We start from the raw sequence: 27,471 nt of genomic DNA on the forward strand, positions 1-27,471 counted from the left end.
CTTATTCTATGGTCCGGCGCGCGTATAGGATTAATCAGCAGCTCGTGGGGCTCATCGAGCTGATCTCGTAGTCTCACATCACAATTTACATACTACTGTCACCGCACCAGCCACACGCACGTCAAGGACACGCACGTCAAGGCCACGACACCAACAAAAATTCGGTGGTTCAACAGCCAGCTTTGGGTATTGCAACGCTTCATTCTCGCTCAGTCGGCGTCATTCAGGATACTTGTGGAGACCAGGCAGATTGGCTCGAGGCTCAGTTATTTAACGCCAGCTTTGAGGATCATGCCTCGGCCGGCGCAGGTGGCCCGGATGGACCCTACTATCGCCGTGCATCTCATTACAATGGCTGCCCCAAAGCAGTTACCTTCGACTACGATTTCTTTATATGAAATAGTACAGTTATATTTCACTAGATAGTCATCATCACATCGGAGATGCTTACTTCGACAGCCTCCCACATCGAGGAATGTGTATGATGCTCTATCTGTCGGATAGTTACCACAGGTGGCTGTTATAACAGTCCTGTACGTACATGAGCATTTACAAGAAGTAGATCTTGTTTTGATATTGATGATCTTTTTCCTTTGACTTTCATTGTCAGATTTGTCACCTTGTGCCGTTTTGCTTTGGCAATAACTGTGCTGATTTCTTGTTTTCATTGTTATTTTGGCTACTCAGGAAAACCTTAGAGGATTAAACCTGTTCACCGTAGTGATTGTTGTTGCTATCATTTCAGTTATACGAATTTGTAGCAGCTACTTCAGGGAAACCTTTAATTGTAAGGATCAAAACCTGTTCGCTGAATTGTTGCTGTTATCGTTTTAGCTTTACGAATTTGTAGAAGCTACCTCAGGAAAACCTTTAATTTTAAGGATCAAAACCTGTTCGCTCTGCTGTTGGCTACTCAGGAAACCTTTGAGGATACACCTGATCACCGTATTTATCTTTATATATTTTGTGTAAGCGTTTTAGCTTTGTTCATTTCTTAAACTGCCATTGTTTTGCTCTTTAATATGTGGATATTTTCTTTACAATGTGTGGTTTGTTTTTTTGTTTTTCGCTGCTGAGGTCTTATAGAATTGCCTCCCAATTTCATGAAATGGTTGATATAGGTGCTGCAGTCATTGAAAAATTGTTCTGACTATTGTTATTGAGAGCTTATAGTTTTCAAATATTTTTGAAGAAAGGCTACAGCTTTTAAGAGCATAAATAGCATCAAACAGTGTCATCGGTAGCGTACGCATCATATTTGCAGTAAGTGCGCAGGCTCTCGTCGTTGGGGTTATTTTTCTCCCTTGAGGCTCATCGAGCTGTTTCTCGTTTGGAAGTTTATAATTTTATTTTTACTTCGCAAGCGCTAGCGATAGATTTGCAAATATCGAATTCATTGTAGATGAAATTGATGCAGTAAAACTATAGTTTGCTTTCTGTAGACAGAGGCTTCTGTAGGCTTGTCTTGTAGTCATAAAGTGTTGATTTTTTTTCTCATTCTTTTGGTACTGTTATGCTGGAAATGTTTGAAACTTTTGCCAGTGACCATAAATGCTAAAGTTTGGCGAATGCATGAATAGTTTTTTGGCGTTGATGCCTCCCAGTTTCATACATTTCGTTAAGTTTTTCTCTCTCAACGTTTGGGGTATATATATATATTTTTTTCTTCGTACAAGCTTGGCAGCCTTTGTGAAATTTGCAATTTTGTTTTTGCATCTTGCAAATTGCATGTTTGATTTTATTCATAAATTTCTTTTGTGAATGTGGCATAAATATGTTTTGAGCAGCTAGGTAACAATGCTTGCACCAAAGCAATATTAGGAGCACACTTCACTTACATTTTATCTAGCTCACAGCTTTGGGGTAATTTTCTCCCTGGTGACTCTTCGGATTGTATTCCGGATTTTATTATACCTCGAAGTAGTGAGAAGCATGCACACTATTTAGTCAATTGACAGACATTGCTCATGCAAAAAAGTGCTACTGCTTCGTAGGCTCAATACGCAGTGCGTATGGTACGGAGTCCAGGGAGATTCTCATCTGGCTTGATACCGCGTGGCAGACGTGCTGCTCACCGCGTGCAGCTCGTTTGCTGGCGTAGAGGGCAACATGGCCTCCCAGCATGGCGATCTATTGCACATGCAGCGCTACAGCTCAGTGGCTGGCGCAAAGTTGGCAACGTGCTTTGATGGGGTAGGTAAACATGTAGCGACTAAAGTCATCGATGAATACCACAAAGTAACGACAGCCGCTGAGGCTATTGACGGGAAGAGGTCCACATATGTCAGAATGAATCTTTTGTAATGGAGCAGAAGAGCGTACAACATGTCTATTAGATGGAAATGGAGTCATGCACAGGCGCAATCAGGGCTTGCTCAGTCTTAGTACCTTGGCTCTCAGGAGTACCCTTCGCAAGGCAGTAGCGTTCCTGTGCTTGGAGCTCACGGACTTTCGCCTCAATGCTCATCTTGAGTTCTTCGTACGGGATAAACTTCCGCACACCTTTCCAGACACGAAGGTCATCTTTCCAGCTCTTTGGCATGGAGTGGAACAGGTATAGTGACTTCTGTCCATCAGTTAAGGTAGACTCGGTTGCCTCGGACGCGGCTTTCATCGCGTTTTCCAGCTCCAAGAAGAAGTTCGTGAGATCGCTGCCTTCTTCGTACTTGATCTCCATCAGGAAATGCTGGATGAAGTAGGGATCGCCATGGAAAGCTCCGCCTTCGTACTTGGTACAGATAGCTTGAAAGATGTCGAAGGCTGTTGAAAGGTTCTTGACCAGACGGATATGAGTATCGTCCATCGTCTTCATCAAGAATGCCTTGGTCTGCGCTTCCATACGACGGAGTTGGCGAGCAGATGGAGGAACAGGTCTTTCCACCTTAGTTCGCTTACGATTACGTCCAGTCTTGCGTTGAGCGAACGGGCGGACAGTAGGTAGATCACTCTTCTGGATCTTCTTGCCAGATGGGTTGCTGTCGTCTTCATCACTTGGTTGAAGCTCTTCCGAGCTGTCCTCGAAGTCGACCTCATCGGAGTCGATTTCGGCGGACACTGCCGGCTTGGGCGTATCTTCATCGTCGGACATGTCGGTACCGCTTGCAGAGACTTCATCTTCATCATCACTGACCCCATTGTAGTACTTTTTGGTGACGAAACCGAGGAGATGCTTGCCGTCTAGCGAAGCACGTACTCGGGCCTTCCAGACGTCGAAGTTGCGAGGACCGGTAAGTCGAGGGAAGTCGTCACTTGAGGCTTGGCTGGGACTCATGACCTGTTGAGTCAGGTGGCGCTTTGCGTTTGAGCGTTGGGTTCATAACCTGTTGCGGGGAACTTGGGCGCAGGTAGAAGGAAGTCAGGGTAGGAAGGAGTAAAAGAAGAAGAGCTTGTGGTGGACTCGGTAAAAAAAGAAGTAAGATTAATGTTTAAGAAAGTAGCGGGCTACTAACAAGAAATTAGTATGCGGCATTCAGAAACATAGTCTAGAATTGCCGCTACCATTCATCGTACTAAAATGTTCCAGACATTTTAGTACATTATTTATTAGAGTCAAAAATACCGTGTCTCTTCATTATTAGTTTATAGAGAGCACGATGGAGAGGCGGTCCCTGTGACGGGCCCTAACCTCAACAGTCGAGAAGCGAGGCATTCCAATCCAGTAGCAAGTCCTTCTGGTCATCTAGAATGATAATTTTCAGATCTGGGTGCTTGTGTTTCATTAGTGGACCCAGATCTCGCTTGATAAAGTCACGTTCGGTGGTTGTATTGAACCGAAGACTCTGCCAGAACTTCGTAGCGAGCTCTTGTTTTGTAGGCTCGTTTTGCGTTGTCAAACCCCAAATGGCGACTCCCTCCGCTTCATATGCGTCAATGAACTTTGAGTAGTATTGCGCAAGGGCCTCCCAGTACTCGCCGCCAGGGTAGCCTTTCATCTCACAGTTCAGCGTTGTGTTACTCGTCGTCATCCATACAGGTGGTGCCCATGACGAAGCAAAGAGTGTGAGGTTCCGGCCGCCTGCTGAGGTCTCATTCAATGCACGCTGGATCAGACTCAACTTGTTCGAAAGCGGTTCCTTGTCCACGTCGATGCTAAAGTTTGCCATCTCGAAGTCGTCGACCGATGGATTGTACGAGGACACGTACTCGGAGAAGTCTGTGGAGGCGATGGGGATACGGCCCAGCGAGTACTGGAGCCCTGTGTCGGAAAAATATGCGTCTATGATGAGCTGCTGGACATTCGATTCCATTAGATAGACGTTGATCGCTGCTGCGTCCGTGATGGCGCCTCCGAAGCCGATGATTTTCTGATACGTTGTCTTCGAGTCAATGATGAGGTCCGCTGCATCGTCACTTGATTTGTCGATCAGTAGAGCTGAGTATGCAAGGCGATCGCCCGCCTTAGACGTTTGGAACAACCCAACATGGCTACTGGACAGTGACAAATACTCGGTTGATATCGAATCGCAATTCGTGGCGTTGCATACACACACGCCATCAATTTCCTGTTGGAACCGAGTTGACCACGAGGAACAGGAAGCCGCGACGTCGTGTTGGCCCGCAAGTAGCGCACCGGCGACAGACAGGAGACGCACAAACGGCTGGAGTCGCATTTTGGGTGAATGGAAGTGTGTCCTCTACAGCATAAAGTTCATTGATTTTACTTAACCAGGGGTAGAAACATGCCAAGGCACCTGATCCGACGCAGTTTCTTCAAGAACTTCCTCATGTTCATGACAGTCAAGCAAAAGATGCAAAGTTGTACATGTATTTTGACGGGCACTTTATGGCATTGACCCTTCTCAGTAGAGGACTAGATGGTTAGCACGAATCGTGCTCCGGCGCAGTGGGCTCGGGGGTCTCCAAGGCTGAAGAAGCACTGCTCGTCAAAGAAGTGGGGCTTGCCGTTGTCGCGCAAGGAGTCTCACTCACAGGGCTAGAAGTGCCAGTGGAGGATCCGGACGAACTGGTCGACGAGAGGGGGGTACCGGTTGTAGCGCTTGGCGTCTCACTCGAGCCGGAACTGCTGTTTCCTTCGAGCTTACCAATCACAAGCGTCTTTATCGAAAGAGCTTCCAGCGTAACACTGGTGCTAAGCTGTTGGCTAGACAGACTCAACGTGATGTCATGAGCGGAGCTGTCGCGGTTGGAAAGAATGAGCACCACTTGGTTGTCAGGGGTCAAGAACGCCACGCTATCCACCTTAGCGAGGGTCGACGACGCGCTCGAACTGGTAGACAGGGACACACGGACCGAGTCGGCCGGCAGGAACTTGGAGAAGTGGCCCATTGCATAGTACATTGGCTGCTTGTAGAACTCAGCGCCACCTGCTTCGTCGATCAGAATGGGCGAGTCGATCAGGTTGTCGATCCACGTAGGTCCACCAGTGGTGTTGAGCACCAGGTTCCAGTCCGTCCAGCCGGCAGCATAGTGAGCAAGATCTCCAATAATGTCACGCGCGTAGATTTGAGCACGCTGCCACGCGAACGTCGGGTTCTGTAGGGTGGGGCCAGCACCCGTTACGATACCATCAAGCAGATACCCTTCGCACGCTTCCGTCGCTAAGATGAAGAGGTCAGGGTATTTCTCGTGGAATGTCTCGAGGTCGGCGAAGTTGCCCGCTGTGTCGACCAGGAAGTCCAAGTTCTTGTACCAGTGAACACCCGCACCGGAGACGTACTGTGCCGACTCGGCATCAAGTAGTGTGGCATCCCAGTCCAGGAGTAAGTCCTTCTGGTCATCCATCATGATGATCTTTAAATCGGGGTGGTCGGTCTTCATTTGTGGACCAAGGTCGCGCTTGATGAAGTCACGCTCCGTGGTGACGTTGAAGCGCAGACTCTGCCAGTACTTGAACGCGAACTGCTGCGTGGGCTCGTTCTGCGTCGTCATGGCCCAAATAGGGATTCCTTCGGCCTCGTATGCAGACACAAACTTGGAGTAGTAAAGTGCCAGAGCCTTCCAGTACTCGCCGCCCGGGTAACCTTGGACAGCGCAGTTGATAGTCGTGTTCTCCGTAGTCATCCACGCAGGCGGTGCCCACGACGATGCATAGAGCTTCAAGCCTCGAGAAGATTTGCCCATAGCCCGGTGAATGAATGGAATCTTCTTGTCCTTGTCCATGTCAATGCTGAAGTTCTCCATGGCTAAGTCACCCTCCACATCGTTGTATGAGTAAATAGTCAGCGAGAAATCCGTAGATCCAATAGGGATTCGACCAATGGTATACTGGAGTCCGTCATCTCCAAAATACGCGTCCACGAGAATGTCCTGCAGCTTAGAGTTCAGCATATGCAGATTGATAGCTGACGAGTCCGTGAAGGCGCCACCAAAGCCAATAATCGACTGGTATGTCTTCGTTGTGTCAATAACAAAGTCCGCAGCTTCATTGGCTGTGGCTTCCATGTCGACTGTCGAGAAGGTCAAACGGTCTCCAGCCTTGCTGGTCGTGAACACGCCAGCTTCGCTACCTGACAAATGCAGATGCCCATTGTCTATGGTATCGCATGTTGCTTCAGAGCAAACACAGACACCCTCGAGGTTCTTTTGAAAGCGCTCCGACCACGACGTACAGCTGTTGGTGGCAGCGCTCACAACCTGCATCGCCAGCAATGCCAGCACGTAGTTCAAGGGCTTGATCACCTGCATGTTCCGACGTTCAGGTGTACAAATCTCTCAGTGGGTACTTCGTCTCGACCAGGCAAGTTCGGAAATGCAATTGAGGCTGCAGCGCGCGCGCCCAGAGTGCCGCTCTGGTCCAGCTTTTGTGGGCAGTCATGTTCCGCTGGCAGCGCGAAAGAGTGAGCGAGTGAATCCTTGCGAGGCAAGAGAGATTGCAGCAGCGGTGCCGATCGGTTAAAGAAGTCGCCGGCTGCAGGTGTCACAAAGAGCAGATTCAGCTTCACTGGGAAGTTGAAGGCGTTGCACACGTCATGGCGAGGAGGAAATAGGAGAAACACACGTCCATCGCTGGGATAACACACACGGGGCTGGGCGACGTGGGTGCCATAGCCGCGGCGCCAACTAAGGTGAGCGGGTGTAGCCGCAGCAAACCCGCGCGGAGAGCCCGCGAAGCAGGGCCGCGCGGTATTTGCGGAGGCGGGCCCAGCGCTGAGCTCACCAGCGAGCCGAGCACTACACTTTCCAGAACATTCTATCTCCATATTGCGAGCGCAGCGAACCGCGGGGGCGCCGAAGGGGCGCCCAGCCAAGCGAAGCGCGACTGGTCCCTTTTCTGCTGTGACCTCTAATCGTCGATTATGTCTTATTGCGACACTCAGAAGGTCAAAAGTATACAGAAGTCAAGTCAAATGATTTGCTGTGTGCTGAAACAGTAAAGACATGTGTTTGGCATGTTCTGTCCATGGCGAGGTGCTTTGTCCGGTCCGAATCGTAATCGTCGCTCAAGAAATGATTGCCACGATGCGTGGGAAACGATACTGTAGCGTCATATTCGTGTCCTGAACACAAATTGTCCGATTAAGGAGTGTGAAAAAGCTGTATATTTATCCAGACAGAACATCCGGATATGCATGTTCCGACAAATGTGGTACACATCAAAACGAGTCTTTTCGAAAATCAAAATGCTACCGTCTTCCCCCGTACCAACCGCGTAAGCGCTTAATTCGAGGTATTTTTTTTTATTTTTTTGCGATTTGAAGGCATGGTCAAATAGAACGAACCTTAACCATCAACAGTCGCTGCCTATTCCCGACCAAATTGCTGGTTGCGAGAGCAAGCTGAGGCTTCATCAGCAGCGCTCGACAAACCGTTCTACGAAACCCATCGTCGTCGGCTTGGTTTGCGAGCCTGGCCTGGGCTTCGACGGCATTTCTCAATTGTCTGCTCCGACCGCAATGTCACCTGACAAAAAGCGGAACAGTTACAGCCTTCACTTTAAGCGACAAGTCGCTAGCAAGTACAAGCCCAACACTAGAGGACACGGATATCATGCACTGGCACTAGAGTACAAGGTGTCTTCGTCTATGGTACGCAGCTGGGTGGAGCAACTCGACAAGCTTGAAGGCGCCTTAAGGGACCGCCAAGTTGTTACACGCATGCAGCGTCGCTTTTCCGGTGCCGGACGTAAACCTGAGTTCGACAAACTCGAGAAGAAGCTCCATCTCTGGATAACGGCCCGAAACAAAAAGGGACTACGAGTCAAGACAGATACATCCAACTTCAAGCATTGAACATCCACCGTTCCCAGCAGGACATACCGCAGCAGAATTTTGTCGCTTCAACAGGATGGCTAGATCGCTTTAAGACCCGATACAACCTCGTGTCAAGGCGCCATACAACGACAAGAACGATCCCGTCAAACGCCAAGGAATTCTGTTTGGAATTCATCGAATCAGCTCAGAGATTGATTGAGGAGCACGGCATTTTGCCCTGCAACGTGATTAATATGGACCAAGTTCCTCGGTACTTTGAAACCGAGCCGAAAAGGACCATTGCAACTCGTGGAGAACCCGAAGTGCTTCTTCGGAAAGGAGGAAGCAGCCACAAGAGATTCACAGCAACGTTCGCTATCACTGGTGAAGGCGAATTCCTAACTCCTCATCTTCTCTTTTCAAAACTAAAGCACAAGCCGACGGTTCCTGAGGGCGTTATTGTGGATGTTAACAGTACCGGCATGTGGAACGACAACATTCTCATCAACTACGCGAAGACTGTCATTTGCAGCAGGAAGGAGACACGATTTTTCGGGCAGCACGTGCTTTTCATAATTGATTCGTATGCGTGCCACGTTTCGCTGTTCAACGAGAAGCGTCTTCAGGGATACAATATCCACGAGTTGTTGGTACCACCTAACCTGACAAGTCTTCTTCAGCCTCTTGATGTGGCTGTGAATCGTAGCTTCCAAGCCTTTTACTCTGACCAGTATGACGAATACATTGGACGCGCACTTGATGACCCCAAGCTGCAGACTAAGGCAGGAAACACCAAGGTCCCAAAATATTCTGTTGTTGCACAATGGGTTTTGAACTGGATCGCTACGAGGACAGCTGAGGACACACGGAAGGCATTTCGGGTCTGTGGCATTGTTGAGCGCTCCAAATTTGACAAGTCGGAACTGCACCCGCCACTTCGAGAGTTGCTTGACTCTAGCATCGACATGCACGAATGGCACCTCCGGTACCAGCACCTGTTCGACGACTACGACAGCGACGATGACAAGGAGGGACTCTGTCTCCAAAAACCTGCTTGGTACACGCCTGAAGATATTCGCTCGAGCCTTTTCTGTTGTCTTAGGCACGCGTTTGCTAGGTATGAAGATGACTACCTTACCGATCTGACGCAGTATATGCAAGAGCTCGAAGAGCTCAGCGGATTGTTTGACGAGGACTACCTTGTGTCCATCCGGAATGAACAGAGTGGCGGAAGCGAACTCGTGATTTTTGCAGCAGCTCAGTACCTTGGATGCAGCATCGAGCTTAAAACACTCAACTACAATTGCAAGGTCGTGTCGACGTTCACGTACTCCGTATACGACGCTTCTAGAACGATTTCCATAGCTAGATTTGGGCTGTACTACTGCCTGCAAGTGGAAGGAATGCACATCTAATACATTTGGGTCAATGGGCCTTGCGTTCGTCTCACTTTGACCTTTACTCTTCAATTGAACGCCTAGGCGCTCTAAACAAATACAAAGCACACTGTGCGTTGTATTAAAATTGAACGCCTAAGGCGGTTGGTACGGGGGACAACGGTAGGCATTTTGCACCACCAAAAATGAGCTAAGATAGTTTTCAGCATTTATAGCTTCGAGGAGCGGTTCACCGCTTGCTTCATTCTCGCGACAGATCCGTCAATGTTTAAGCGTCCATCGTAGGCTGCGATTCGTAGCTCTGCTCAACTTGAGCCTCAAGGGTTAACCGTGCATCGCATCGTTGAAGTGACGTGACTGTAGATGTGCTTCGGTCAAGCCTTGTATTCGTACCACGAATTGTGCTGCAGCGAAGGCATATCTCTACACTGGAACTCTCAATCTGGAAGCCGAGTTCAAGGACTCCTTGAAGGAGACCTGACGTGAGCAGCTGCTGTCGGACTCACCATTCCGGAATTGACTCAAGTTGAATCTCAAGTGCAAAGCTCTTGGGTCATTCACTCTAAGGGAGATCTCACTGAGATTCTCAGCGCCTGACACTTTGGATTTCAACACCAACATCCAAAGGGCCTCGTTCATCCAAACGCACTAGCCCCAACTTTACCAGCTATGGTCACACCACGCTTGCTAATCATTGCTCTTGCAGCAATGATACCATTTTCCCAAGCCATCGACTGCAACAACTGGTCGATGCGATACAAGAAATTCATCGATGGTGTCTGCGTCTGCAATAGCACTGTAGCCTGCGATACATTCCCGAACGACTATGTGAAGTTGGCATCGGGCCAGGCCGGGGTATACCGCACAACGCGAGACGGCGAGCGCTTCCGCTACGAGACAGCCACGTTCGTCGACGGCTCCTCCGCTGACGCCGATCTGATCATCGATGCGAGCACCACGTATCAGACCATCATCGGCTTTGGTGGCGCCTTCACGGATGCTGCAGCCATCAACTTGTACAAGATGAATGACAAGATCCAGAACATGATCCTCGACGCGTATTACTCGGTGGACGGTATTCAGTACACCACGGGTCGCATCCCCATTTCATCCACCGATTTCTCCACTAGCGTTTACTCGTACGACGCCACCGTGGACGACTTCGATATGAGTGACTTTTCCATCGCTGTGGACAAGTCATCGGCTACGCACAAGCTGGATCTGATCCACCGTGTGCTGGACACGACAGAGCGCAATCTCTCTATCTTCGCGTCATCCTGGGCCCCGCCAGTGTGGATGACAAAGGAGAATACGACGCTCAATTGCCACATGAAGGGAAACCCCGGCGAACAGTACTGGAAAGCACTGGCACTCTACTACTCCAAGTTCATCACTGCGTATAAGAACGAAGGGATCAATATCTGGGCCATGACGACGCAGAATGAACCCGATGAGCCTCTTGTTAAGCTGAACGCGTGGCAGAGTCTCCGATTCACAGCAGCGACTGAGCGTGACTTTATCAAGAAAGACCTTGGCCCGCGAATGAAAGCCGATCATCCCAATCTGAAGCTCATACTCATGGACGACAACAAGAGTCACTTGCTCAACTGGTTGGCAGCTCTTGAAGACAGTGAAGCGGCTCAATACGTGGCTGGTGTGGGCATTCACTGGTATTCCAACGTCGATTTCCCTCTGGGTATCGGTGGCAGCTTTAGCGACCTCACTACCTTTCACACCAAGTATCCAAACGTGTTCATGATCGGAACAGAAGCTTGCGAGGGCTACATTCCCGACTGGGTTGTCACGAGCACCGGTGCAGGAGTGAAACTGGGCGACTTCAACATCGGTTGGTGGCGAGCACACAACTACGCCAAGGATATCATCAACGATCTCACCAGCTATGTGTCTGGATGGACCGACTGGAACCTCATACTCGATACGAACGGAGGACCCAACTGGGCTAAGAACTTCGTCGATGCGCCGATCATCGTGGATGAAACCAATGGCAACGAGATCTACAAGCAGCCCATGTACTACGTCATGGGTCACTTCTCCAAGTTTCTGACCCCTGGCTCTGTGCGTCTCAAATTCACAGCAGCAAGCGGAAGCAAGTCACGACTTAGTGATGTGGACTGGGCGGCCTTCTTGACTCCCGAAAATCAGTACGTGGCGATCATGTTCAACAAGGGAACAGCGGACAGACTGTGAAGATCTTAGCGCCAAGTGGTAAGCTGGTGGAGGTTGTCATTCGCCCTACTTCGATCCAAACCGTTGTTTTCAACAAATAGTGCGATCACGACACGGGAGGGTGAATGTTACCTTTTTCTTGATTTTCGGAAGATGAACGCAATGGCGTCTGCTCCTCGTGAAGCTAAAGCTGACTGCGGACCAGCTTACATCATCAAATATGACTCACTGCTTATAATGATGGCTGCTCATTAGTTTAAGCTCCCAGGCTTCTTTGGTTCCTGCAGTATTTACCCATCGTATCAGTCATGACTCATGAGTGAGCAGAACATGCCCGTCTATTTCGTCTGCTTTGAACTCACAGATAACTCAACTAAGAATCAGTTTATCGTCATCCAATATGACTCGCCACACAATGGAGGTCATGCGCTGTCCCTAGTATCCTGTATCTTGCTGCAAGATTCTTGCAGTAGTTTTCAACGAGGTTCATGAAAAACAGTCAGACTCGAAAAGGCCAGCAACTTCGCAGGTAACCAGCCGACTCTGCCACCGCACCACGTAATGATCGTTCCGTATCTGTTGACCACCTTTGCTGGCGTGCTGCTCGCGACTCAAGAAGTGTCGGCCACCTGTAGTAACTGGTCCACACGCTACCAAACCAACCTCGAAGGTGTTTGTGTCTGCAATGCAACGCAATGTGACACCGTCTCCAACAACTACACTAGCCTTACGGCGGGACAAGTGGGAATCTACACCACATCCAAGGATGGAGACCGCTTCGCCTACACGGTGATCAATATCGACACGACGGCTGTGAGCAACCCCACATACTCCATCGACGTGTCCACCCAGTACCAGACAATCATCGGCTTCGGTGGTACCTTTACGGACGCTGCAGCCATCAACGTCTACAAGTTGTTGTCCAAGTTACAACAAATGGTGCTGGATCAGTACTTCTCGGAGACAGGGCTTCAGTACACTTTAGGCCGCGTACCGATCGGCTCGACAGATTTATCTACTGGCATCTACTCGTACAACGACGTAGTAGACGATTTCGAGATGAAGCACTTCTCCGTAAACGTGGACAAGTTTTCGTCGTCTCACAAGATTGAGCTCATCCAGCGTGCACTCAACACGACGTCACATGAGATGAAGCTTTACGCATCTTCGTGGGCCCCTCCAGCGTGGATGACTACCAAGAACACAACGCTTAACTGCCACGTGAAAGGTAAGCCAGGAGAAAAATACTGGAAGGCGTTGGCATTGTACTACTCCAAGTTCTTCGCTGCGTACTCGGAGGGAGGCATCAACTTCTGGGCTATGACGGTGCAGAACGAGCCGTCCAAGTCGATTCTGCAGACGTTGGCGTGGCAGTCTTTGCGGTTGACGGCCGCCGAGGAACGTGACTTCATCAAGCTGGACTTGGGTCCAAGAATGGCACAGGACCACCCTGATCTCAAGATCATCGCCGGTGACGACCAAAAGTCTACCATCTTGGACCGCCTTGCTCCATTCGAGGATGCTGACGCTTTGAAGTACATTAGTGGCCTCGGGTTCCACTGGTACCGTGATCTCGACTTCTTCTTCTTCAGCTTGGGTGGTGACTTTGACAAGCTGTTGACCTTCAGGAAAAAGTACCCGGATGTTTTCATGCTCGCAACTGAAGCCTGTGAAGGCTATTTACCAAGCTGGTTGGGCACAGGCTCCGGTGTTTCACTTACTAACGCCGATAAGAGCTGGTCGCGTGCTGAAAACTATGCACACGACATCATTGAAGACCTGAACAACTATGTCGTTGGCTGGACAGACTGGAATCTGGCACTCGATACGACGGGGGGCCCAACGTGGGCGAAGAATAATGTGGACGCACTGATAGTGGATGGCAGCGAGTTCTACAAGCAGCCCATGTTTTACATCATGGGCCACTTCTCCAAGTTCATTCCGGCTGGATCAAAGCGCATCGAGTTCCCCAAGACCAAGACACTGAGTAACTTTCATCGATGTGCATTCGTAACCCCTGGCAACCGGGTAGTGCTACAACTAATGAGCCGTGACAACTCAGCCGTAACGGTGAGCGTGAAGCAGACAGATTCAAAGACATTCACATTGTCGCTGCCTGCGCATTCCATGCAGACCGTGATCCTGCCAGCGTCAGACGCGACCAAAATCTTGTAAGGGACGTAGTATGAGGCTCGAACCACCCAGCACAGATAAGTCTATAAACAGTTTTACCAAACTGAAGTCACCACGAACGGGAACCCACCAGTTTGTTTGATTTCCCGGGGTCTTTTATTAATGAGTTCTTGTTCACCTTTGCAACTAAGTGCGTCTTTCAAACGCTACTATGCTCAGCTCCGTCACCCCACCTTCGCCCCAGCAAACACTCCGTTGCACGTGGCTGCTCTTAATAACGACTACAACCGTGTGCATCGACTCCTGACCGAGGGTGGCGGGGACCCGAACATCACCGACCAGGTAATCTCAGTAGGATTCATGCTCTACATGTATATGTCGCTAATGATGAACACCGATGTCCCGCAGACCGGATGTACCGCACTTAATCACGCAGCACTTCTTGGAAACGCGAAAATCTGCGAGTTGCTGATCACGACCGGAGCCATTATAAATGACGCAGCTCACGATGGAAGCACACCGCTTCATAAAGCTGCACAGGGTGGACGCACCCATATTGTCGAATTATTGCTTCGGGAAGGAGCTGACCCGTTTGCAGTGAACAAGGCGCGTTGATCCAATATCGCTTTCCACTGCCACCGCTATGAACTAACCTGTGGGTATTCGGCTACATGTACATGTAGAAAGGGGAAAACGCGTATACCATTGCCAGTCATCGAAACCATGTGCAAGTAGCGATGCTGTTGTATCCATACTCGGTACTACCAGAAGAGAAGTGCTTGGAATAGAGAAGGTACTGCTTGAATAATTTCATTATCTTAGCGTCTCGCTCTCCGCGAGGGTATTGTCTCAATGGTTTAGTGTGTTTCGCTCTCACTCCGAGTCGGTTTTAAGTTTTTTCCTCATTCTTATGGATGATTTCTTCCCAGTCTGTGGAATATTCTCCCCATTGTTCCACATCAAGTGCCAGATTTGACTACACGTTGCGTTTCGGTACTCTTCGGGGTCATGGGGTCGAGCTCTGTCGCACAAGAACACCATCCCACCATTATGACGTTCAGTACACTCCCGGCAGTAGCGGGACGACAGAGCTGCGCGCTTACGACTACTGCGCAGTACAGAACACACTTTGCACGTGTGCTGGCGGTGGCTGCGCATTGTCATGCCTAGAGGGTTCCGCGTCTCTCGATACTCGTCCGTTTGCACAAGTTTGTGGTGTGACTGGCCAATGATATCACTCCAGACTTTGTCTGTTCGAGACGGTGTCGACACCGTCGCCTCACTTTCCATAACGACGACATTACCAGGCTCCACTGGTGCAGGTGGGAGACTTGGAGGTGTCGAGTGTGCCACATTCGATCTTGTTGGTGCAGAGGCGGCAGTCGCTTGAGCCTTCAGCATAGTTTGCATCTGCTGCTTCAGTGTATTCACTTCTTGCTGAAGTTCCTGGACCTGTGTAGTTAAGACTGTGATCTGCTCTGCCTGCGCTTCGATTGACGGCGGACTTCGAGCCACTAAAGACATTGGGAAAATATACTTGGGTGCCCATGCAAAGTCGGCTACTCCCAGCTTAATCAGCACTTCCAGACGCAGCGTCTCGTCATTGTCTTCCCGCACAAGTTTTGGTCCAAAATTCGCAGCATTAGCTGCAGCGGACACCCTCAAACTTGCCTAATTATTTGACATTTGACAATATTAGAGTAAACGTACGGCTTCACGTACTATTAAAGCAGCAATACGTACCGCCACGTAGTGAAGAACCGTCTTCTGCGGTAAAACTACGTCTGCTGGAGCAAACTCTTCCACGTCCGTCACCTCGCATTTCCTGCACACAGACACGAAAAGTTGCCATTACACAACTTGCGGGTCATTTCGGTCTCTCTGTCGCAGACGCACCAGCGCTTCTTGGACGACTGATTCTCTAGCCAGATCTCTCCGACGCCGTCCACGTGTTCTACGCCAAAACGGAAACTCTCGCCCGGGAACGCCTCGAACGCGGCATCGCCCTCTACCTCAATCATTTTTCACGAAAACGTGAAAATTGCCCAGCTTGTAAACTTTTATAGTTGACATTTGAGCACATACCCAGTACTGTACATACTGCTCCCTTTGTAAACTTTTGTAAGGGTATCAATTCATTAAGTATCCATAGAAAGTGATCATTAAACGACGCAGTTTTGACCACCATGACCCAAGACAACAGCGGCGCGCGGGCGCTGAGCATTATGCAGGAGCTACGTCAGCTCCGGGAAAAGGTCGGCGTTTACTCAGACAAGAATCGCGAGCTGGCCAAAGCATTGGTGAGCTAATTTTATAGTGAGATGGTCCCCCGCTCCGTCTTCTCATGACATCCTGCTCCCTTGCAGACTGTAACCAAGCAAGAACTTACAAAAGGTGAGCGCAGTGTGTAGCTTATATCAACTTTTAGCCAAGCTGATTGTGTTTTCGCCAAGCTCGAGTGGCTAAGAGCACTGTCTTCTCCGATAAAGGTGATAATGTGAAAGTCCTTGTCTGTAATTGGTGTCGAAACAATTGCTTATGCAGCTTTTTGACATGACAGTGGTGGAGTGGATGGAGGCACGGCACAAGCCTGCAGGTAAAACAATTCGTAATTGTATGTTTTGGGGGCATTAATGACCGGGCTTTTCTTGCTGACGAAGTGCATGACAAGGCTACTCAATGCAACTTCGAGGATCTCGATCATGCATCCATAGGAAAGATGCAGCTCGAGCCAGACCCACCACTCTCTCCATTTCGGAGCTGTAGATCCATACCGATGCCTCACTCGGTACGTTAGACTGTGTCTGCAATTTGTGACCCGCATCGCCTACCGCTCTAGTGTGTACGACCAGGAGCCACGAACACTTTTCGCGACAACAAGTCGGAGAGATCCAATGGCTTTCGAGCGGCCAACGACCATAGCGGTAAGCTGAACATTATGAAAGAACGATCGTGTCTAATGCTGTCAGTGCCAGGAGAACGAAAGCTCAGGAGAAAGCGACGATGCAGGAGCGCTTATTTGTAAGAAAACTGGGCCTGAAGGTGTGCCAGGAACTAGCTCCTTTCAAAGCACTGTAGTGTCTTTCAACACAGCCAGCTCGAATCGAACAGGCTCACAGGTACTCTCTTACCCTGACAACTAGCCTAAATGGAATTGAGCTTACCCCGTTGACGCTGACAGGCTGGTGTGAAGAGACGACTACGCCAGCGAGATGCCAATATGTCATACGTAGAGCCCAATCTGAATACGAAACTCCGTCGGGTGCGTCCAACCTCTTTTCTAGCATTTGATGATACCGTAAGCTAACGCGGTAAACCAGGGAGATTACTACGGCTTAGGTAAGCGGGCAAGCCAGACGATTACTCGGCCGTCGACACCCCGCATAAATTCTGGAACTCGCTGCAACAAATCGCCGTTCGTGCCTGGACGCTTCGGCCAACAGCGCAGCCCATTCCGAAGCAGACGCTCCAGGAGACGCATCAAACGCATCTCATACACGGAGCCCAAGCTCAACATCAAACTCCGTCAGGTGCGTAGTTAAAGCCGCATAGTCCTGGACGACATGCCTTGATCTAAGTCACCCACACTGTTGCGCTTTGCCTGGACAGGGTGACAAGTTCACCTTCACTTTCTGAGCACCAAAGCGTACCCGGATCTTGGCCACGCACATGAAGCATCTCAAATAAATGCCCTAGCCCTCATGATAAACTCTCTTTATTGGTCCAAATCGTCTATTTTTAGGTGACACCCCGATCCGTTTTTTGCTTTATACAACGGCTTACGAAGAGCAGATATTGCCGAATTAGCATCACCACAACGCAACTAGAACCGGCTGCAGCACACGACTGACTCCTACTCCGAGCCACCACAACAAGAAGCAACATGGGCTGCGTCAATTCCAAGCCAGTAAGCGCCACCTTGGTTGTATTTGCGTTGACCTTCAAGAACTAACAGTCTCTATGTGCGCCGCACCAGGATCAAGACGTTGTGAACGGTAGCGCCCAGATGGACGCTAACGGCGAGAACAATGCCACAGTAAACGGCAAGTCGACACCATCCACGACTAACCCCAACAGCTTCGAGGAACAATACACAATGGGCAAGGTAATCGGCTCGGGCACGTTTTCGGTCGTGCGCATCGCCGTCCACAAGCCTACGAGCCAGCGTTACGCCATCAAATGTATAAAGCGCGACGGTTTAGTGGCAGAAGATATTGAGGCACTGACAACGGAGGTCGCCATTCTCAAACAGGTAAGCAACTACAGCATCACCAGAGTAAGACATAACAGTCTTTTTTGATACTTCTTCTTCCTGCAGATGAATCACCCGAACATCATGATCCTACATGATTTCTTCGTTGAGGATAAATTCTACTACCTGGTGACAGAGTTCATGGAGGGTGGCGAACTCTTTGATCGTATCGTCGAGAAGGTTGGTAACGTTACCACCCTAGCTTCGTTTCGACAATTTTGGGAGTTCTTTTTACTAACTGCTTTTTTTTTTAATTTTCTAGTCGTACTACAACGAGAGGGAAGCTCGCGATCTGGTTAAGCTGCTTCTTGAAGCTATTAAGTACTGCCACGATGCCGACATCGTGCACCGCGACTTGAAGCCGGAGAATCTTCTGCTTACCAGCAAGGACGACGATGCCTCCATCAAGCTGGCCGACTTTGGCTTCGCAAAGAGGATTGAGTTTGACAGTGAGGGCCTCGTAACGGCCTGCGGTACACCTGGCTACGTTGCTCCGGAGATTCTCGAGGGCAAGCCGTACGGCAAGACGGTGGATATCTGGAGCATTGGCGTCATCACATACATCTTGCTGTGTGGTTACCCGCCGTTCCATGATGACAACCACAACGCGCTCTTCAAGAAGATTAAGAAGGGCAAATTCCAGTTTGATTCACCGTACTGGGACCACGTCTCGGATGACGCCAAGGACCTCATTTCGCAGATGCTCGTTGTGGACCCGGAGAAGCGGTAAGTCCGTTTTTGCTGCCTTCTTTGGCCTTAGTAAGACACAGTACTGATCTTTTGGCTTGGTGTTTTCTCTGCAGTGCGACAGTAGACCAACTATTGGCACACCGCTGGGTCACAGGCACGGAGTTGGCTACCGTACAGCTCACCAGTGCTCTGGAGGAGCTGCGTCGCTTCAACGCGCGCCGCAAGTTCAAGGCTGCTGTCAGCACGGTGTCCACGACCGTCGGCTTCAGCAAGAAGTATAGCAAGTCGTACAGTCAATCGCAGTCGCCTCGAGGCGAGGCCGCGGACGGAGACCTGCCCGAGGTCTCACTCGAGACGGTGGACGTGCACCTGGACGATGGCAAGGCCGATTAACTGTCCCAGAGACTACAAGAAGTAGACGAAAAGCTGAAGTTGAAGCCGTCCTATCTATATTCAATTTTTATCTAATGAAATTACCGATCTTCTTGAAGCATGGAAACTGCAGTCATTATCTAAGAGACACAAGCGACCACTTATGCTAGTGGCTTCGGAGGGAAACTTGGGCCACAAGCGCAGCACCGTACGCCACTTCGCGCCTCATCTATCCGATGACACGTTGACGGTCCAAGAGCGCAGATATTTTGCGCTCGGGCTGGCGCGCGTACTGCTAGTATTCGTGGTGCCGTCCAGCATCGTCTTCTGCACACGCGATTGGTTTGTGGACACGATCGTGTTCCTGGTGGTGGTGCTTGTGTGTCTAGTGGAGCTGGCGCTGGCATTGGTGCGAGGCAGAAGTCTATTGTGTCTGATTAGGATAGCAGGGCGTATTAATCTGGCTGTGTCAATGATGTGGCGTAGTACCGATACTTTGTGTTATGGCCAGAAGGATTGCAGATGCGCTGGGCCTACTGGATGGAGGTGAGTACCTGGTTTGAGAAGATCAACGTAGTTTAGATATTCACGCTTTTGGGCTTGTGCGAGCTAGATCGTCCAGGCGGAAGATCAGTACCGACTCAGGATTTTGGGCTACTACATCCGCAAGATTGACAAATTCGTGGGCCGCTTTCCAACGTCACTAAGTCCAAGCAATATCAAAGGCAACTATCGCAAACGTACGTGTCCTTTGTTGGTCCTGTTTGTGGTGACGTATGCTGCTTGTCTCGCATTCCTCGTGCACAATAAGCACGAGAAGGCGGGATGCGCACCTGGGCGTTCTACTTGCTGTCAATTGGCAGTGGACTTGTCGTACTGCGCTACGCCAAGTTGCACCTAGTTGAGCTGCCTCAAGTTCTAGCGCTTCGTGGTCACCTCGAGGTAAGCTATCCGTTTGGCGACTATGCTACTGGGTTTTCACTAATTGCTCGTCGTTTTTTTTTGTTAGTTTGCGGTGGATAGCCTTTTGAATGCAGCAGAGTCCGTCCCATTCGCACGTACAATGCCATCGTACACTGAAGATAACAGTGACCACATCGTCAAGGTTAATGTAGAATAAATTGGCAGATCTTTAAAAGGACGAACTTCATTTATTCTTGAACCAAAATGAACTTGTTACACGACGATGGTGAAATTTGACATTAATTCTATCGTAAATTTTGCCATAGTAGTTGCACCGCGCATGGCGCCACCGCCGGCAGGATGCCGGCCGCTGCCGTACGAGGCGCTGGACCCAGAGTGGGAGGCTTGCGAGTTTCAGAAGTTCCGGTCTTCTACCAGTGGATCTCAGCAACAGGCTCCGTATGGCGCGTACCTGTTCGGGAGGTTAATACAGTCGGATCTGCATCAAAGTTGCCGACCAGTGTTGCCTCCGGACGTTGCGAAGCTTAACGGCTACACCATCCAGGGCATGTGCATCCTTCAGGTAAGGCAACCATCTCAATAACTATTTGATTTAAGGCTGTATTGACGGACTCACAGTGCCGGTACCGTGCAGGTGGTGGACGTGGCCAATATTGCCGCCAGCTACGAGCATCGCACTGAGTTCTCGACTGCTGGCGCAGCACGCACACTCAAAGTCGGCCTGACAGATGGCCACCAATTGGTATTCGGCTTCGAGTATATTTCCCTGCCACAGTTTAGTGTGAACGTGCCGCGCGGGACCAAAATTGTGGTGGAGAATGTGCCAGTGAGGCATGGATTGCTTCTGTTGGGACCTGAAAATTGCCAGTTATTGGAGACGTCGGCAGATTATTCGGGACGTAGCAATGAACAAGTGCAGCAACCTATCCAAGAGAATGGCTTGAGTGCTGGAGCGTACTCTTCAGCTCTGGTGACGTCACAATTCACTTCGTCAGAGCAGAAACAACCCGTAGCTCCACGTCCGGCTCGACAGCAGTCGGTCGCTAGACCTCCGACAATAGCTGCAACGCCCAGCAACATTCCTCGGACTGCTAGCACTATTCCTCTGGTATCTATGAGCGCAAACTACCAGGCAACAGCGTCGACCGTCGCTACCAGCAGTTCAGTCCCGTCCGTGTTTGTAGATGCCCCTTCGTCAGATGAAGGCATGGATAGCGACACCACAGACCCAATGGTAGAGCACCTCTTCTACAGCCCGAAGACTCCTCGATATCCTGCTGGTACGGAGAAGGCTAAGGCACCTCAAAACAGGGTAATGCCTTCCAGGAAGCGGCCGCGATCACCGTCAATGGAGCAAACTATAGGGAGAAACGCATCCAATAGGTCTCAAACTCAGCAAATGTCGACGTCTGCACGGACAATAAGCACTGCTCACGTTGCGGTAGTGGAGACTACTTCAAGGTTTTCACTGCTGGGTGAAAACAAGATAAACAACATGATGGCTGGGTCAGCTCCGCTGTTGAATCCAACACGCCCGTTCCAGTACTTCACAGCGCGCTCGCCAGCATTGACAGCACTGAATCAGACGACAACAACGATTAGATTCCAGATCCGTGCTTGTATCAAGTCGGTAGTAGGTTTCCAATTTAACACTGGGAAGTACCAGCTTCGAGTTTCCGTGGAGGATTGCACTGCTACGAGAGAAGCTGACGTGGCTGAAGATTTCGTGACGCGCCTCATGGGGGTTCCGTGCTCGGAATTTCTTCAAACAATGCAAACGAAGGTCCAAGTTGCTCACAAATGGGCGGCCAGTATGCAGTTCGCGCTAATGAACTTGGAAGGGGTCATGACTTTTGAGAAAGCGCCATCCAGCTCAGCTCCTTTAATGTTGATAGATTGCCGTGATTTCCAGTCATCTGATACGCGGGAGCTGTTGCAGCGAGTGAGAGCGTCGTTGCCGCGATAATGACCCCTTTAATCTAACATACCAAGCCACGTCAAGGCAAAACGTACAGTCTATTATTTGTCTATGCGCCGAGCATTGCTTTGCGTACCAGTGCGTCCGTCGATAGAACAGCCTCGCACTCGAGTTGGAACAGTCTGTCGCCTTGCTCGGCCGTGAGATTTCGTGGTATTCCCACCAGTACGTCGTTCTTTGGCGTGGCAGTAGGCGGGTACATAACAAACATGGACGTGTCGTACTGCGCCTCCTCTGCACGCATGTTGCGATCACTCTCAAGGAGCGTCTTGCAGCGTCGACGTCTACGATTAATGTCGCTGTGCGCCACAGTAGTGTTGCTCGAGTGACCGAAGTCTGCAGCCTTCGCTAGCACTTCGTACTCGGTGCGTGAGAGCTCAGCAGCCAAGGCGGCAGAACGAGGGTAAGACAGCTCGCTTAGCTTGATTTTGCCGACACAACACGGAGCTAGCACGTAGGCGGCTCGTTCCGCGAGGCATTTCTGCATCACCATATCGGTGGCCTCCCCGCAAGCGTGGAGTGCAATACCCACATCGAACGGCTTATGATAGTCATCGATGAAGCCGCAGAAAATCTCCACGTTGGTCAACTGGGCAGCAGCAATACGCTCCTTAGCTACGTGACAAAGCATGTCAGCGAGTTAAAAAGCGTTGAATACATCCATTTAGTCATACCGATTGCAAGTGAAGGCTCCTTCTTGTCAAGCAGGACAAATTTGCACTGTGGAAAGAGACAAGCAAGCGGTAGTGCCACGTATCCAGACCCTGCGCAGAACTCCACAACCACATCGCCTGGCCTGGAACAGGAAATTAAAGCATTATTAGCCTTTCCAGCACATAGCAGCAACCCCCCACGGTATGACAAACCTCAAAATGCGTCGCAAGAAAACTGCGAGGTTGTCCACTTGCTGTCTCTTGTTCCTTGCTCGCTCTGCTGGCAGTTTGCCATCTTGCGGGTGGATTCCGTCCGGTAGATCCGCCCAGGGGATGCCCTCTTGTTGTATCTCAATACAAGTCTTTTCCGATATGTGCAGACACTTGAGTGGGTTGCAGTGATAGCAGGATTTACTGCAGCCGAACGATGTGCCCTCTACGCGTTCCAGTAGCTCCTCGAACCAAAGCTGCGAGTTTTTGGGCGCCTGCAGCCCCTTTCTACGCAGTTTGCGAATACTTCGCTGTCTCTGGGATGATTCCACGAGGTCAAAAGTTTTAGACGTAGCAGTGGCGATAAAGGCTGGTGTTGCATCTTTTGTGAGGCCCCATTCAGAGTCATCCCAGGTGCCCCACGTCAACGTCGACAGTACGCTGTTCATGGCTGTACTTGTTTTGGTACTTTGAACCAATCAAACTAGATTATATTATATCAGTGCATGAGCCTACTGAATGCGCTGAGAGTATACGACACCGTATACACATTGTGTATATCGTATCGTCCTAAACAAACTAAGCGCCATTCTTTTGCTACTACGTCTTTGTCCACACACCAGCTCTTACTAGCCTCTGCACCCTATGCAGTCTATCATTCAATACCTGGTACAGCATACTTGATTGAACCCACTGGCGAATGTCAATTAAAACTAGCTAGTAGACTAAAGCTATCCGTTTTAATACCCGGATTGCTAATTGCTACCGTATTTAATAGTGCAGTCACAACCGACCTTCTCAAGTAGCTGTCTGTCGTTTTTCACATACACGATGATGAAAAACAGGAGCGCCTAGAGTTAGGCTTAGAGTGGTGTACAGTACGCGCAGTCGACGGTCGTTTCAGTAGCAATACTGTACATATAATATTCGCTTAACTCCCTTACAGCAACTGCAGATTTGAGAGTTAAGCTACAACCCAAATTATCGAAGATCAAAAAGAGCACCATGGATAGTTTGAGTCTGCAACTTGCTGTCATCGTGTTTGCATTCAATTGGCTAGAAATATGTCGTGTTCAATGTGGAACAGCGTGTTCTGGTCGATTGGTCGAAAAAAAGATCATCACTTATCTTTTAGAATTCATTCCCCGCATAAAACGTTTGGCTACCTTCGGCGTTCCCAGTAGAATTTCCATTGGATTATCAAGGTAGATGGGTGACGCACCTGAGATTGAAAATGGGTGGTGCTAAGCAAGCAAGTCCGGTGTAGCGGTCGACGCTGACATGCCACGCGTACACCCGCAGCGCTCGGTGGAGCAAGATTTCATTAGCACGAACACCACCCCCGTACGCCAGCGTTATTATGAGATCGCGAGGTCTCGAGGATGACGACACGGGCAGAGCGAATGTACATGTTCGTCTCCTGACCAGACGCTACGTGCTCGTATGATTGGTCCAGGCGGCGGAACGCGGCACGTCGATTGGTTGAAAGCTCATCGCGCTGGGCCCACCACTCACCTGCATTCTTCGACCAAGGTTTTTCACCTTCAAGCCCCGAGGTTTTTACGCTTTAAACCGATGCCATGCTGCGCCATCCATGGCGGCGCCCATTCTGGAATCTGCTTGCCGGCGCCCACATTCATTCTGCACTTTAAGAACTCCTTCAATCCTTAAAGATGACCCAGACCACCACCAAGGACCGTACCTTCCTGTTCACGTCCGAGTCCGTGAACGAGGGCCACCCGGACAAGCTCTGTGACCAGATCTCCGACGCCGTGCTGGATGCCTGCGTGTCGGAGGACCCCAACTCGCGCGTTGCCTGCGAGACGTGCGCTAAGACTGGCATGGTCATGATCTTCGGCGAGATCAGCACCAAGGCTATCGTCAACTACGAGAAGGTCATCCGTGACACCATCAAGGAGATCGGCTACGACGACCCTGCCAAGGGCCTTGACTACAAGACGGTCAACGTCATTGTGGCCATTGAGCAGCAGTCGCCTGACATCGCCCAATCTGTGGACTCCGTCACGGACGAGGACGTCGGCGCTGGTGACCAGGGTATCATGTTCGGCTACGCCTCGGACGAGACGCCCGAGCTCATGCCGCTGTCGCACGTGCTTGCTACCAAGCTTGGCTCCAAGCTGACAGAAGTGCGTAAGAATGGCACCCTTGACTGGATTCGCCCCGACGGTAAGACCCAGGTCACTGTGGAGTACAAGCAGGAGGACGGCCGCATGGTGCCCCAGCGCGTGCACACCGTAGTCATCTCTACCCAGCACAACGACGACGTGACCAACGAGCAGATCGCCGCGGATCTGATGAAGCACGTCATCCAGACCGTTATCCCGGAGAAGTACCTTGACGACAAGACAGTGTACCACTTGAACCCCTCTGGACGCTTCGTCATTGGTGGACCGCACGGTGATGCCGGTCTGACTGGCCGTAAGATCATCATCGACACGTACGGCGGCTGGGGCGCTCACGGTGGAGGTGCCTTCTCCGGCAAGGACACGACTAAGGTTGACCGCTCTGCTGCCTACGCTGCGCGTTGGGTTGCCAAGTCTGTGGTGGCCAAGGGTCTTGCCCACCGTCTCCTTGTGCAGCTCTCGTACGCCATCGGTGTGCCCTACCCGCTGTCGATCCACGTCGACTCGTACGGCACGGTGAAGGAAGGTGTGACTGACGACGACCTGGTTGAGATCATCAAGAAGAACTTCGACCTGCGTCCGGGTATGATCCAGAAGACCCTGCAGCTGAAGCGCCCGGTGATGCAGAAGACCGCTGCCTACGGCCACTTCGGCCGTGAGGACGCGGACTTCACGTGGGAAACGGTGAAGGAGCTCGAGCTGTAAGGTGCTGGGAGCCGGATGATGTGTATATTGTCTGCTGCTTATTATTTGCCCAGTACTTAGCCGCTACGAGAAGATCACTCCGCCGTCAGCTTTCCAGCGATGGAGAGTGGGGTGGAATCGGCTCTGCTGTGATCGGTCCCTGTGCTGTCCTGTGAGAAGAACTGCACACTTGACTCCTGCTGTCAAGTGTCCATTCTTTTTGCGGGTAATGCACTGCGGATATGAGCAGTCTGCCCATTCCACTGTCTCACAAGTTTTCGTGTTTTAAGTTTTAGGAAATGGTTAAAACGTCGAAATGAAATAGGTTAGCGCACAGTCTTGTTTTATTGGAGCACAATTACGTTAGGCTTTTCAAGCAAATCTCTTGCAAGGCCATGAGCTTGACACTAGTGCAAGGCGCACGGACTTGTCTTACGGGGTTAATGCTGTTCTATTCTCTTCGATGATCAAGTTGATCACCTCGTTGATGATCAACGAGATGATAATGGTCCTTTGAGTTGTCTTGAGAGCTTCGATTCGTGCGTGAAGTGACGTATTAATACTGTACTACTACATGGTACATCATCGCTGTCTCTAACTTTTTACCCTTAGAGTCTAAGGGTACCCTAGATGCCATTTTATGCACAGGTTGAGCGGACGATGTAACATAATCAATGCAGTCTGTCCACTAGCGTACGCTCAGAGAAAGAACGCGCGACTTAACGTAATCCTAATGTGAATTCTCGTACATTGTCCCCGATCGGCGCTTTAAACGAGGGATTACCAGAGTGATTGTAGTTATTAAAATTCAGTAGTGCGTAAGGTTCCTAAACATGACCTGGACCGGTTCCATGTCACCGAACCGACGTAGCATTAACTACATGTATTATGATCATGGTAGATTTTATACACCATGCGGGACCGAGCTCCCAAGTTCCACAAAAAAAACGCGGGACTGTCCTGTTCTTTCTAAACTACCCCTTACCCCCCTCTCTATAAATTTTATATGTTTACATATAAAAGTATAAGAACTCGGAGCCCGAGCACCAACGGAGAAATGTCAATGTAACCACAGCCCTTCTAGTTATTAAAATTTGGTTCCGAAAATTTTGGACCCAGGGTTCCCACAATTAATACATATAATTGCATTTCATTATAGAATTGAAGCACTACAGCAGCTCTACATGTAGTAAGTATGGCATCATTTTGGAACCGGTTCGGAACGCGGTTTTGGAACCTCGGAACTGCACACCTACTCCGATTCAAATTTGACTTCCATCGCAAACTGCTGTATCTTGCACACGTTCTCATAGCTTGGCGCCATCATCCTCTTGCGTTTTGAGTCCAGATACTTTTGATATTTGAAATCGGTGAATCTGTCAGGCGGAAGCACGAAGTACAGCCGCGGTGCTGCAGGATTTCCCAGGAGCTCCAACACATCGTGGAGACCTTTTTGCTTGCAGGGGTGTTTGTGTGCACCTGTCACCTGCAACAAAATATCCGGCTTGATGATCGCATCGACCGACTGGTAATTTTTCACCGCTGGCTGTAGGTAACTCGTGTTAGAAGCAGCTTCAATTTCACTGCCATGATTGAAAACAACAACTTTCTCGAGTCTCTGAAAAGAAATGACAGGTGCGGCGCCACCGTCGACCAACGCCACAGCATTGGATTCGTCCATCGCAACGGCATCATCT

At 50.1% G+C, this 27,471-nt stretch overlaps 11 protein-coding genes across 11 annotated transcripts; 7 read left to right on the plus strand and 4 right to left on the minus strand.

The window, feature by feature from the left end:
• Positions 1–3,694: 3,694 nt before the first annotated feature.
• PITG_17506 (glucosylceramidase, putative) lies at positions 3,695–4,610 on the minus strand (the record flags this gene model as incomplete). The annotated part of the gene is made up of 2 exons (XM_002896522.1): positions 3,695–3,707; positions 3,772–4,610. 2 exons carry the CDS (start codon positions 4,608–4,610, stop codon positions 3,695–3,697), a joined length of 852 nt encoding a protein of 283 aa, XP_002896568.1.
• A 428-nt stretch (positions 4,611–5,038) lies between these two features.
• PITG_17507 (glucosylceramidase, putative) lies at positions 5,039–6,645 on the minus strand (the record flags this gene model as incomplete). Its single annotated transcript, XM_002896523.1, has 2 exons — positions 5,039–5,055; positions 5,112–6,645. 2 exons carry the CDS (start codon positions 6,643–6,645, stop codon positions 5,039–5,041), a joined length of 1,551 nt encoding a protein of 516 aa, XP_002896569.1.
• Positions 6,646–10,255: 3,610 nt separating this feature from the next.
• PITG_17508 (glucosylceramidase, putative) lies at positions 10,256–11,755 on the plus strand (the record flags this gene model as incomplete). Its single annotated transcript, XM_002896524.1, has 1 exon — positions 10,256–11,755. The coding sequence occupies one exon, from the start codon at positions 10,256–10,258 to the stop codon at positions 11,753–11,755; it is 1,500 nt and encodes a 499-aa protein (XP_002896570.1).
• A 1,413-nt stretch (positions 11,756–13,168) lies between these two features.
• Positions 13,169–13,909, plus strand: PITG_17509 (glucosylceramidase, putative; the record flags this gene model as incomplete). The annotated part of the gene is made up of 2 exons (XM_002896525.1): positions 13,169–13,736; positions 13,797–13,909. 2 exons carry the CDS (start codon positions 13,169–13,171, stop codon positions 13,907–13,909), a joined length of 681 nt encoding a protein of 226 aa, XP_002896571.1.
• Positions 13,910–14,029: 120 nt separating this feature from the next.
• On the plus strand, positions 14,030–14,655 carry PITG_17510 (uncharacterized protein; the record flags this gene model as incomplete). The annotated part of the gene is made up of 3 exons (XM_002896526.1): positions 14,030–14,209; positions 14,276–14,464; positions 14,551–14,655. 3 exons carry the CDS (start codon positions 14,030–14,032, stop codon positions 14,653–14,655), a joined length of 474 nt encoding a protein of 157 aa, XP_002896572.1.
• A 171-nt stretch (positions 14,656–14,826) lies between these two features.
• PITG_17511 (uncharacterized protein) lies at positions 14,827–15,888 on the minus strand (the record flags this gene model as incomplete). The annotated part of the gene is made up of 4 exons (XM_002896527.1): positions 14,827–14,888; positions 14,971–15,538; positions 15,611–15,692; positions 15,764–15,888. The coding sequence occupies 4 exons, from the start codon at positions 15,886–15,888 to the stop codon at positions 14,827–14,829; spliced, it is 837 nt and encodes a 278-aa protein (XP_002896573.1).
• Positions 15,889–17,750: 1,862 nt separating this feature from the next.
• PITG_17512 (calcium/calmodulin-dependent protein kinase, putative) lies at positions 17,751–19,202 on the plus strand (the record flags this gene model as incomplete). Its single annotated transcript, XM_002896528.1, has 5 exons — positions 17,751–17,774; positions 17,844–18,119; positions 18,186–18,299; positions 18,382–18,845; positions 18,923–19,202. 5 exons carry the CDS (start codon positions 17,751–17,753, stop codon positions 19,200–19,202), a joined length of 1,158 nt encoding a protein of 385 aa, XP_002896574.1.
• A 142-nt stretch (positions 19,203–19,344) lies between these two features.
• Positions 19,345–20,301, plus strand: PITG_17513 (uncharacterized protein; the record flags this gene model as incomplete). The annotated part of the gene is made up of 5 exons (XM_002896529.1): positions 19,345–19,590; positions 19,668–19,727; positions 19,795–19,921; positions 19,993–20,123; positions 20,191–20,301. 5 exons carry the CDS (start codon positions 19,345–19,347, stop codon positions 20,299–20,301), a joined length of 675 nt encoding a protein of 224 aa, XP_002896575.1.
• Positions 20,302–20,424: 123 nt separating this feature from the next.
• On the plus strand, positions 20,425–22,071 carry PITG_17514 (uncharacterized protein; the record flags this gene model as incomplete). Its single annotated transcript, XM_002896530.1, has 4 exons — positions 20,425–20,667; positions 20,740–21,449; positions 21,502–21,512; positions 21,617–22,071. 4 exons carry the CDS (start codon positions 20,425–20,427, stop codon positions 22,069–22,071), a joined length of 1,419 nt encoding a protein of 472 aa, XP_002896576.1.
• A 61-nt stretch (positions 22,072–22,132) lies between these two features.
• Positions 22,133–23,395, minus strand: PITG_17515 (glutathione S-transferase C-terminal domain-containing protein, putative; the record flags this gene model as incomplete). Its single annotated transcript, XM_002896531.1, has 4 exons — positions 22,133–22,698; positions 22,758–22,879; positions 22,950–23,252; positions 23,298–23,395. 4 exons carry the CDS (start codon positions 23,393–23,395, stop codon positions 22,133–22,135), a joined length of 1,089 nt encoding a protein of 362 aa, XP_002896577.1.
• A 1,168-nt stretch (positions 23,396–24,563) lies between these two features.
• On the plus strand, positions 24,564–26,110 carry PITG_17516 (S-adenosylmethionine synthetase 2; the record flags this gene model as incomplete). Its single annotated transcript, XM_002896532.1, has 1 exon — positions 24,564–26,110. The coding sequence occupies one exon, from the start codon at positions 24,620–24,622 to the stop codon at positions 25,793–25,795; it is 1,176 nt and encodes a 391-aa protein (XP_002896578.1).
• Positions 26,111–27,471: the final 1,361 nt, after the last annotated feature.

Source organism: Phytophthora infestans, genomic scaffold, assembly GCF_000142945.1.
Source record: "Phytophthora infestans T30-4 supercont1.58 genomic scaffold, whole genome shotgun sequence".
In the NCBI taxonomy this organism is placed as follows: Eukaryota; Oomycota; class Peronosporomycetes; order Peronosporales; family Peronosporaceae; genus Phytophthora; species Phytophthora infestans.